At 38.9% G+C, this 12,434-nt stretch overlaps 1 protein-coding gene across 1 annotated transcript in view; it reads right to left on the bottom strand.

The window, feature by feature from the left end:
• The window catches only part of phactr3a (phosphatase and actin regulator 3a), a 28,925-nt gene extending 16,861 nt beyond the window's left edge, over positions 1 to 12,064 (bottom strand). The window contains exon 1 of the mRNA XM_068305934.1: positions 11,962 to 12,064. Within this exon, the coding sequence (XP_068162035.1) occupies positions 11,962 to 12,064 (103 nt within the window). The remainder of the gene's footprint in view (positions 1 to 11,961) is intronic.
• Positions 12,065 to 12,434: the final 370 nt, after the last annotated feature.

Below are 12,434 nucleotides of genomic sequence, written 5' to 3'. Positions count from 1 at the left end.
GTCTTTATTTCTTCTGTTTTGTTTTTTCTTCATCTGTAGCTGCTTCTGTCTGTGAGTCCTTTTGTCCGTCTATAAAAATATTTGTCTTGGGCTTGACTTTCTACTTAACATTCTACTGTTTATATGTTTAAGAAAAGTGGCCACTACATCAAATTAATTATATAATAGAAGTAATACAAATAATTACATAAATACTGTCACTTCATTCCTCTTGAATTGGAGGCACACAAAATGCTAACAATATACTGATAAATACTGTTCAGTCTGTTAAGAATTCCCAGTTGATTGTGACCCAACACCCTTCCTTGAAGATGCCCAGAGCCTACAGACCAGGAGGTCCTATTTTTGGCAACCAAATGTAACTAAACAGCTGATATGCTCCACCACCATCAGTGCCTTCCACACAAATAAACACACACACACACACACAAACACACACACACACACACACACACACACACACACACACACACACACACACACACACACACACACACACACACACACACATACACACGCAATTTCTTTTTCCATATCAAACATCAGGTATTCCTTGACTCCCATCATAGCCTCTTCTCCTCCTTCCAGCCACTCTGTTCAACTGACAATGTGTCCTTGAATAGACCACCTCCTTACCCGCTGCCATGTCAGTGAACCCCTTAACTTTACCCCCTTGGCTTTACAACTGTGCTGCCATCTGTTTGAAGCCCTGTTGCCCTGGGGGCATGGCTGCCGTCCGGGCACACATCTACCGACTCACAGGGAAAGAGTGAAGAGCACAAGGAATGGGATCACGTAAAATAAGAATGCAACAAATGAGAAACAAATACCTGAAGTCAAGAATAGTAAAAGTTAAGTATAGAGTGATTTATTAAAGGAACAGCAGCAAGAATAATGAACATTGTCCCACTATCATTTCATTCAGGCTATAAAAGGAGCAAAGTCTAACCCTGACATTATTAACGTCTGACAGCCTTGTTTCAGAACACATTGTTCTTTCTTCTCATACACTAAAACTTGTACCAGACAATTATCCAAAGTACAGATTTATACATTCAGTACTCAGCCTATTAAACTGAATTTCAAGTTTGCACCACTGAAAAAAATTACTAATAAGCCAACAACATTTTTTAATGGATTGCAGATCCATTAAGCAGAGGACCTTAACCACTACTGTGGACACCAAGGCTATGCACTTCTTTTCGTGTTTCTCATCTTTGTTCATTTCCGTTTTTCAGACCATAATACATCTCATGATGAGGGGAAAGAATAGATGTGTCACAAATGAAAGGACGATCTGCATCTCATTTCACAAACTACCCTTAGGTCAATATACAATGAGAAAAGAACCTTCCATATTAACAATCAATAAAGACTGTACCTTCTGCCCAAAGAATGCAAAAGAAACAGTATGTGTGTAAAAGAATGAGTTATAGTTCCACTGACGTTGTGTACTGTAACATGTTAGGGAATGAAAACAGGGTATTGTAATGTAAACAACAAGAACTTGCATAGGTCGAGCCCCCAGCTCTTCAAAGCGATTACACCCCAAGTGTGAAATTTCAGCATGTGGGCTTCTGCCATCACAAGAGTGAAATTATGTCATTTAGGCCAGCAACCTAAATGAGGAGCCTGAGGCTCATGTTTTCTTTATCATATGTTGGTATTGAGAATGAGGACTACATACTGTGCGTGGGCTTGTACTGTATGTGTGTGTGTGTGTGTGTGTGTGTTTCTGCATGTGTATGAGTGTGAGTGTGTGTGTGTGTGTGTGTGTGTGTGTGTGTGTGTGTGTGTGTGTATGTACATATATACAGTATGTACGTATGTTTGTCTTGAAGTCTTTGAGTAATATTCTGGATATCCTGATCTGATACACATTACTCTCACAAAGGAAAACAGGGAAAATGTAAAAAGCTTCTTCTTCTTCTCCTTTCTGCTTTTCCCTTCAGGGGTCGCCACAGCGAATCAGTTTCCTCCATCTAACCCTGTCTTCTGCATCCTCTTCTCTCACACCAACTACCTTCATGTCCTCTTTCACTACAAATGTAAAAAGCTAAGTAATGTAAAAAAAAAAGAAAAAAAGTCAAATGATACTTGAAATATCCTCTGGAAATGAAAACAAGCCCAAGAATAGTCCAATCTAAACAGGGAAATTAAAAGAAATAGTTGAAGGAACCACTTCACGATAAGCATGTAATGTTTCTTGAAAGAAATACGCGCTTGAGTTTTGCTTCAAAATCAAAATGTCATGGACAGATGGAAATAAATGTGATGTGCCCTTGCACTTTATTCATAGAGGGGTATAAAAAGAAACCATTGTTCATATATTACCCAAAATAAAATGAATGATCATTTCTTCACATACACATGCTATAAACTACACTGCTGTCTAGAAAGTGGCAGAAGGGCTTCTGTATATACAACCTGGACCCATTTTAAAAGGGCCCTTGAACATCATCTTCTAACTCAGTCTTTTTTAGCTCCTCCAAATAACATTCAACGCAGGCATCCACAGCTTTTTGTAAGCTGCTGTTACTATTAAAGTGTATGCACAGGTGAGTTAGCTGTGGATCCTCAGTAGCACGTGGGTGTTTTCAGTCAATGAGGCTGGTAATAGATTCTAGTATCAGAAGTCAGGAGGATGAGCAATGGTGTATAATTTGTTCCTGACTTTACCACTACTTCAGACCAGTCTCTGAAGCATTTACACAAGGTTTACAGAAGAAGAGCTTATGAGAGCAAATATTCACTAAATACCCACTGACTGCTCAAGTGTTTGTGGACATGTTTTTGTATCTACATTTGATACAGAACCCGCTACCTGGGTTCCACTGGGCTTCCATTGCTCTGCAGAGAAAACACTTCATAATGGTCTCCAGGCAGGAAAAACAATGGGAGGTGCACAAAGCAACAGTACAAATCAACACTGTTAGCACTCTAATCTGAATACATGTTGCCAAAACACAGCTGTCACTCACATTTTGATTCTCTCAAGTATGCATCGATGTAAGCGTGGGATGGTTTGAGCCAATTAAAAATAACTTGATACAACTACAGTAGAAAATGGAGTCAGTGTACAGTACTGTGGGCAAAAGCTTTTACTTTTCAATGGAGCTGAAAGAGTAAAAAATAAGCCGTGACCACCGGATCATTCTGTGATGCAGGACAGAATACATAGATGAGCGTTGACGCACTAACTCTGGAATAACCTAATTTGTTATGGATGTACTTAAAGAGTTCACAAAGTACATGCATGCTTATATTCATCATTAAACCATGAAATCATTTCAGTAATTATTTTATGTATTTAATGGAAGACATACCGAGGCCACAAAGTCAAACAAACCGGTAGACAGTTGGATCAATAGAGATGCAGTAAAAGTGATGTGTTGTGATATTTGTAGTTGTTTGTCTTTTAAAAGTAGCAAATTTAGATCCAAAGTAATGTCAACAACTACATTCTGTATCTCTACCCTGAAACTGATTTCAGTGAAAGAAAATGCTACATTCTGAAAAATGTTCTGTTCTGACTGGAGGAAAAATGAGTCAAACTTACAGCTGATTCCTCTGTGAGCGCTGTCTGGGGTTGACACTAAAACTGCCTGCATAGATTTTTCCCCGTTCCCCCAACACATTCACTTGTTATACATACAAGCTTCCCTGTGGTTCAGAGGGATTGCTGGTGAAAGACACATTACTTCATATTGAAACAGATTTGAGCCATGCAATGAATCGATGTTGCTAAAGAAACTGCTGGGAGCCCCAGTAATCATCACCACTAACTCTGAGCTACAGACATGGACATGGTTCTAATAGGACTATTAATGCGATTGGATTTAAGCTTTCAGTTTGCATGGATGTATGGAATAATTAAATCAAATGGGATTTGTACCTGGATCTGAACTCTCATTAATGTGGCACTACAGTAATGCAAAACAAAAAAATAAATAATTAGCAGATGAGTGATGGTAGCTGAGCTGTGACATCTGTGATCCAAGGCAGATTCATCAGCACACAGAACACGGATCTGCTCGCTCCAGCAGCCTTTTGAAAAGCAGAGGCTGGTGCTGTCCATGGTGCTAAAGTCCACAGCTAACATGCAACAAGGGCTCAGTCCACAAGTACAAAATCATTCTCATTGCACCTTATTGTGATATATTTCCTTTACAGCATGACTGGGTTTTCAGATCATTAGCGTAGAAATACTCTTCAAAAACTGTGTCAGCAACAGTCTTAGTGTTCAACAGAGGGGGTGGAACAAAATATTTTCATTATTATTTTATTTGATTTTCATAATGTAGTTTACGATTCTTTTGGAAATGGGTAAAAAAACAAACAAACAACGGACCAAGTTTTCAAATTGGAGACGAAGCTAGAGAGGCAAGAGGGCAAGAGGAGAAGCTGGAATGGGAGTTGTTTGGTATTTTATCTCATAAGTGACTGATAAATGCTTATTCATCTATTATCTCTGATAAAGATAGTTAGCCTTTCAATTTTTCTAGTCAATAGTTCTAGTCTGTTGTATCCACCCCAGTCTGAAAATAAACATTCAATACTTTTGGGTTTTGGACTGTAGGTCAGACAAAATAAGTTATTTAAAAATGTGATCATAGGTTCTGAGAAAGCCTAATGGACATTTTTTATTATTCCACTACATTTTCCTGACAGGGCTCAAAGTTGAATCAATAGTGAATGTAGTAGTGTGTTGTCTTCTACATTACTTTATATTCTGGCCTTAAACCATCCTACAGTGCAACCTAGTAAGTAGTGAAGGTTCTAGTACTTAACTCTCATAGTGGAAAAAACACACTTTAAAAGCTACCAGCGGAGAGAAGGTAAGCTCTATAACAGATTCCTGTGTCCTGGTCTTCTAAAAACAAGACAATTCCCTGCAAACAGTAAATGTAAATGTATTAAAGCTTTCACCCACGCTTTGATAGATATGAACACGATGATTATGTGGTCCTACGTCAGTTGTTGCGTAGGTCCACCTGTTGCTGGGTGACATCAGTGACTTTAGATGCAATGGTACTTATGAGAGACTAACATTTCAAAACATAGCTCGTTAGAATCTGTGACGTTTTGAATATTGAATGAAGAGTGTCTGAACTGAGATAAGCATTCACTAAGCCTCCATTCACATTCCTCCTAGATATCCCTTCTACCTTAAAGTCAGTCCAACAACAGAATGAAAAGCTTCGATTCATTTCCTTTTTATGATGATGGCATACCGTCTAGTGCAGTTATCTGATCTGGCTATGTATTTAATTTAGCATCTCCTGAGCGGTCCCAGTGGAGATCCTCAATAATGCTGTAGTTTAAGTGCCTATCAAACAGTCACTCTATGGAGGGCCTCAAACCACTTTCTCTCATCTCTGTCGCGGTTTAAAGTCTGTTAGTCCACCCAATCCTGCCTCCTCTGAAGTAGGTAAGTTAGCCTTTTCTTTCTCACCTCCAGCCCTCCTGCTTGTCTGCTATGTTTCTGCTTCCTAGACTGGAGTGCTAATCTACACGTCTTCCCTTTTCATCCATGTCTGACTGAATCAGACAGGTCTGCTGTGAGAGAGGGAAACTGTGACTATAAACAGGTGTGCGGATACAATACATCTATTTATGAAGGTCTCTGTGCAAGAGAGCAAGAAGATGGAATGCTTTCAGAATGTTAAAGACATTCATGATTTTGCAGTTGTAGCCTTAATAATCAAAACTTTTCTCTAACCAATCCCATGTCTACATGAAATAGAGAAGAGTGACACCTTTGAACCATGACTCAGGTCCATGAGGATTTATAATACTTTTCAGCTCATTGTTTTAGTTTTATGGCTGGAAACATTTATACTTTGGTTCACTCTCATTCTACTCATAGTTGCTGTACGATACTCAAAAACACCAAACAACAATTACCAGCCCAAGATATATTCCTCAGAAGATTGCGGAGTAAATGACGGAGCACCTGACCTACATCACTGCATGAAGTGAAATATGACTCCAGCTGAAAATAACAGCTTTGTGTCTGATGCAACTATTATATTAGCTTTTGAGTATTATGTGCTATGTTTGACTGATATGTCAGTACTGTGTTCACAACTTATTTTTGCTGCTTTTAAGTCAAAATCTCCTCGGTTATCCTGGTTTACAAGATGATACCTACTGAGTTCAGCCTGTTACAACATATTTACTATAAAATATTATATAGCTTATTCTATTGTACTTCAGGCTAAGATGGATCTTTATATACTCCTGGACATTCTCTTGACTCTTTCCTTGAGAATGTCTCCACTATTTCACAGAATTGATGTAGGAATGCAGAGGAATTTAAAGTCTAAATGTGGTTATTACATCCTGCCTTTATGCTCAGATCTCTGACAGGTGTTCAAGGCTGCTTTGGTCTTCATTCTCTGTTCTCTCAAGGCTCTCTTTTCAACTGTCCGATTTTCTCGTTCTAGCATATTCCTGCTGTGATTTTGAGATACTCTTTTTTTGCATTGGTCTGCATAAACCTGCCAGTTTTCCTGCAGATCAGTGCATGCACGGATGCACATGCCAAATATCATGCAGGCACACAGGTGTACACATGCAAGCAACAGCCGCAGCCACACATGGCTCAAACACTTTCGAAGGCCTAATCTGCTCCTCTTTCTACAGGGAGTAGAAATTATGTAGAGCTTTTAGTTGTTACCATCATTTTTGTGCTACATTTTCACAGACAGCTGAAAAACAGCAAAAGTGTCCACAAAGGACAGAACTCAATAGCCATCCAGATGCAGCTTAACACCCACTGACTATTCATTGTGAAATAAAAGATTAAGACCAATGCCAAACATCTGAATGACTTCATTAACACTCTTTAACATAACTGTAACTTGCTTTGGACTTTAGAAGTTCAAATAAGACACATGAGTTCTCTTTTCTGATGACATTTGAGACAATGACTATCCACCAGTCTTACGGATTGAATAATTATTTGAAAGGTGAATAGATAATAACATTTTTATTATAAGGAAAAAATTTTATATCGAGTAGAGATAGTGTGAGACAATTTCATATTTATATATGCTGTAATTGGCTATTTGTAACTGCATCAACTTATTTCCTAACCTCAAATACTAAGAAGCTAACGCACATGATTAAAATATCACCTTCCCAAATTGTAGAAGCCAAATAATGCTTTGGGTCTCATGGCGAAGACTGGTCAATGCGTATAAATAGAAACCAATTGGTGGCTGGGTGGGGTTTCTCCACCTAGAAGCATAAATAGTTTTTGACCGTTGATTGGGTATTGATTGCGATGGTTGAACGCCAAATATTGTGATGTTTCAATATGAACTATCTAACTATTGGAGTTAAATGTTGAATAAACGGAACATTCATGTAAAAGGTTGGCGTATCGGTTCTTGATTCAGGAATCGCGTCAACACGTAAACTACTCAAGAGCGGTGGAAACCTAAGTGGCTTCAAGCGTGGCTTACAAGGAATGAATTTATTATCCAGAGGAGATAGTGTGAGACAATTTCAGATTTACATGTTCTGTAATTGTAAAATATCAAGAAGTGTTAACACACATGATTAAAATATCCCCTTCCCAAATTGTTATTTTCTCTGTTAAAACATTTTTCCAATTACATGTCCAAAAATGTAAAAAATAATAAATAGCTGGCTGACAAATGAAAAAAATAAAACCAATATTGAAAAGCTTCACTTTGGCTTGCATCTGAGCCGAAAAAAGGGTCACCATGCCAACAAATAGTCCCTCTTGTGTGGAGAACTCTGATAAAATAAAATCATTAAAATCTCCATGCAGAAGATACTCCATTGAGTCATAATGATTAATTGACTAAATGGGTCAATGTTTGTAATCCTGGACTAACTGATATGTATCACTAAATATATTAATTTAAAATGACTGAAGTTCATATAGAGAGATATTTCTGACAGTCTCAAATAAATCAATTCATAACAAACCCAAAAAGTCAAAAGTGCATGATATGGGAGTTTATATTTTCTCAGGGGAGCAAGAAGCTACTATTAGCTAATAGATAGCTGCCTGTGTCTCCTTGGCCTCAGTTGAGACTCCTGAGCATCATGATGAAGAGAAATGAATAGCTCTTCAGTGGCTACTAGTACCAGGTGGCCTTGATGCCTCACAGTCCCTTAACACTAATAATGATGGATGAGTCATGACTATGACGTGAATTACAGCTTGACTACTCAAGTAAAAGCTTAATTAGCCTGGGCCTGATGGTGGTGAAGGTGGTTCATCTTGAAGGCCAATTGTGAATTTGGCATAACTTGATGCTGCAGTCTTATCCATGTCCATCATCTCTCTGTGTGTCTGTAGATGTGTTCTTGATGACAACTTGTGAACGATAGGAAAAAGAAGAGGGGACTGGAGATGTTTACTTGTTTATTAAGTGTGCATGAAGCAGGAACTTCGGACAGCTAAGAATCAGGTATTCCTAACACCACACATTGTGTGAAATATTCCTTCGTCATTTTGCTAAATAGCGGGGTTGCATTATATAAGAAGAACTGACTCAGAATTTCCTGTATTCCCTTCATCATGGGCAAAGCATAAGGGAGGTATTATATACAAGGCATTGCCCTGGTTTGGGGTGAGTCATAGTCGCAGCTCGATATCAGCTTTCACAGGCTCTGATGCACCGTCTTGTTCATTGGGGGGACTCTACGAACACCTGCAATCCTTAAAGATTCTTCTGATGTCAGATCTGAGAGGATTAACTAAATATCAGTGTGACCAATAGAAGAGGATGAGACCTAAAGGACATACTGAACAGTGGACACTTGTGATAAGAGACGTTTTCCTATAACTGAACAAATTGGCTCTGACTGTTCACTGACTTAAGATGTCATGTAAGCTAAGATTCACTAAGTTGAAGTCTTTTTGAGCAAAATGACTCTAGGAACTCTGTTCTTTCATTTACCGTGGTCTTTACTTTGCAATAAGAAAGGCAACACATTTTATCTTTTATTCTGTCAAATAAAATAATGCATTTACTATTTTTCAATATTCATCGTGTCTAACATTTAATGATTATTTCTTCATTTGGTTTACTGACAAACAACAATGCCAAAAAGTTACGGGGTCTAACATATCAAGGTAGAGAATTACCTCCTTTCTGTTTCATAAAGTTACAAATGCCTAATTTTACATTTTACATTTTGTGAGCTGAAAAGCAATATAATATTTCTCATTTGGCAATTTAAATTTTTCTCAACTGAAAAAATGCAAAATGTAGCTTCTTTCTGTGGTATATTTGTACATTCATTTTGAACTAGAATGACATTGTTTAGAGAACAATCCTCTGCCAAAGTCCAGCAGGCCCCTTTAATGTACTGTAATCAAACCCTACCTAAAATAAAACCTATAGCCCTGGAAATGTGATCAACGACTGCTGGATTTACAACAGCTAACCTGGTGAATCTAGGTTTTTATTTGGATCTATTCAAAACTACAAAAACTCAATATCAATCCCCTAAATTTGTTGGTTATTTCCATCAAGATCCAAGTCAAATTCCTGGAGAGATCAGAAAAACATCACTATTGAAAAAGTAAAAAAATAACATGATGTATCTATCCCTCCACCCTGACCCACAATAAAATTTATGGGGTGTATTCTGGCCCAAGACCCCATTACTAGGTTTCATGGAAACCCCATCAGTAGTTTTAGTACAGTCCTGCTGACAACCAACAAACATAGTGACACAGGTGAAATCAAAAACACTTCCTTGGTTGATATAATTAGTACTGATAATGCTCTGTCCTGACTTTATATCTAATGTGACTAATTCCAAGCATCCTCCATAACCCTTCCTCACCGGTGCTTGTCCAGCTGTGATCTGGGAAGGAGGAATTGCTTTATGGAATGAAGCCACACAGACAGCCCTGCTTTGGACACCCTCCCTGTCTGCAGAGCTTCAAGGTGTCCTCTTCACACCATTACCTTGGTTGACACCACAATGACTAAGTGGAAGTTTGAGCAAAAGAGACATTTTACTAAGGGGTAAATCTAAAAAAGCCTTGTCTGAACATACTCGCTAACAGTGTTTCCATTACTTGACTTAGGTATCCAGAAACTCAAATATAAATCAGCAGATCCAACACAATGTGTCTATTTAAAAAGAAGAATGGAATCAAAATTCAAGAAAACATTACTAGAGTCAAGAGTAAAGAATATCAAAGCAAAGAATATCAAGTGTGATTTCTCTTAGTGAATACCTAACAGGATTGGATTGCTGATTTGGACTGGATTCAGTTCTGCACTGACTTGTCCTTCTTTGAGACACTCTTAGTGTAGCTTCATTTCAGTGGCACTGCTCTGAATCTTGGCTATGGACAATTGTAACTGCTGACTGTATTGACTGTTACTCACAGTGTTGAGTTGAGTGGATGAATTCAGTGTCAGCCACTGCAGCCGCAAGGGCCACTGTGTTGTGGATAAAAGGCAGTCTCCGCCAAAGTAATCCTCTGGCAAAGACTAGTGTCCCAGACGCCAGTGCAGTGATAATCAACAGGCAGAAGGGTTGGACCATGTTGTGTGCTGCAGTAGCAACTGTATTTATTGTGTCTTTCAATTACATAGTAAAATCACACGACACTGAAATGCAGAATGTTCGTTACTGGCTTTAGCTCCCATTAGCATTCCTGATCAGTCAATCAGCTGGTATTTTATTAATGCAGGTGTTTTAAAGTCCAGTATGACATGATTTCATCCACCTATCAGTGGGTGAAATCATCCATTGGAGGTCTGAGTTCAGAATTGATCATTAAAATAAGATATACATAAATGATGAGTGCAGTAAGGAGTGATTTCAGAGATGTAAAAAACAAACAAAGGGCCTTATTTTTTTAATGAATCATTCATTGGGCATTCTTCATTTGCTTAAAACTCACCATGTGTAAGCAATGACTTTCCTAGCCACACAATATAGCCATAAATAGCCCAAGTAACCATTACACTGGTTACTGGAAGGAAGTCATCACTGAGAGCAAACACAACAATAGTCGTGGAATCCAAGATATAATAGCCTTTTGCAGGAATTCGTTAGAGAAGTGATGAACATGACTTCTGCCTGATGCCCTTTCATAGATGCCTGCATATGCATGAGGAAGACTAATAAGTCAGTGATAAATAAGGGCTTCGTGTTAGACATAGAACCTGGTGCATCCATGAATTGCAGATCAACCCATTGCGAGTACTGTGCAGAACAGGGAGTATTTCCACCAACAGGCTACATCACGCCACTGATCTCAACAGTGATCAGTTCAGTGTGGAGACGATGTGGTTAGTGGAGTGGGAATGTCACTGAGCTGTCAATAAGCAGTGTCAGAGCTCTAGGATTCATGCAAAATCTTTAAAAAAAAAAAAAAGAAGTACTCTTTAAATGTAACACAATGAAAATCTAACGCCAAAAACCATGTGGCTCCTCGAAACTATCACGATGACTTTCATAAGAAAACAAAATATACTACGTTCAGGCTCCGGCATAGAGATGATAAATATACGCGCCGACCAGGGAGGCTGGCGCCATGCAGCAGGCGCTACTGTCATTTCTGCACACGTTAATTTCATATTAAAGGGCCTACACACTGATTATTAAATACTAGCATACTAGCAGCCATAATAGCGACATACATTAAGCTACAGGCTTTTTTTTTTTTTATAAATCGGAAATCAGGAGAGGCATATAAACATCAACAGTCTGATGCGGTACATTAATTTTCAATTTGTTGCTCCACAACTGGGTGATACAAGGTTGGAACCATACGCGCTAATTATCCCGCGTTCTCTCATCCCACTGGGGAAAGCAGTGCCTTCTGAAATCCGATGCGTCTTCAGAGAAGCAATATAAACAATAAAACAGTAAAAAAACAATTGCCCATATCAAAATTTAAAAAAAACCAAACATGATCTGATATAAGGGTAGGATAGACGCTACCTGTGCCGTGAACCAAATCGATACCCGGTTCGGTGAGTATGTTCGGGTCACTTTGAGATCTGCCTCTATGCAGACAGCCGTCTAGTCCATCCGATGTAGCCATAGGGAGACTGCACAGGAATCCTGAATAAAATATTTAAAACCCAACCAGAGGCAGGGAAGGTCAGGAGGAAAGGAGCGACCGAGTGAAGATTTAATTCTCTCTGACAACAGCCGCTTTCAGCATCTACCACAGAGCCATGGCTGAGCAAAAAAATCTGTGTGTGTGTGTGTGTGTGTGTGTGTGTGTGTGTGTGTGTGTGTGTGTGTGTGTGTGTGTGTATGTGCGTGTGTGTGTGTGTGGGCTGTGTGCATGATGATGTGTGAACGTGGGAGGGGTGTTATGCCCCCGATGATGCCCGTCCCTGTCCAGAAACACGACCATACATTCAGCACAACTAGCATGCTGCACACGTTACATTTGGAGCTTACAG

This window comes from Antennarius striatus, chromosome 2 (assembly GCF_040054535.1).
Source record: "Antennarius striatus isolate MH-2024 chromosome 2, ASM4005453v1, whole genome shotgun sequence".
In the NCBI taxonomy this organism is placed as follows: domain Eukaryota; kingdom Metazoa; phylum Chordata; class Actinopteri; order Lophiiformes; family Antennariidae; genus Antennarius; species Antennarius striatus.
The sequence above is the reverse complement of the archived record's forward strand: the minus strand, read 5'-3'. Positions and strand labels throughout refer to the sequence as shown.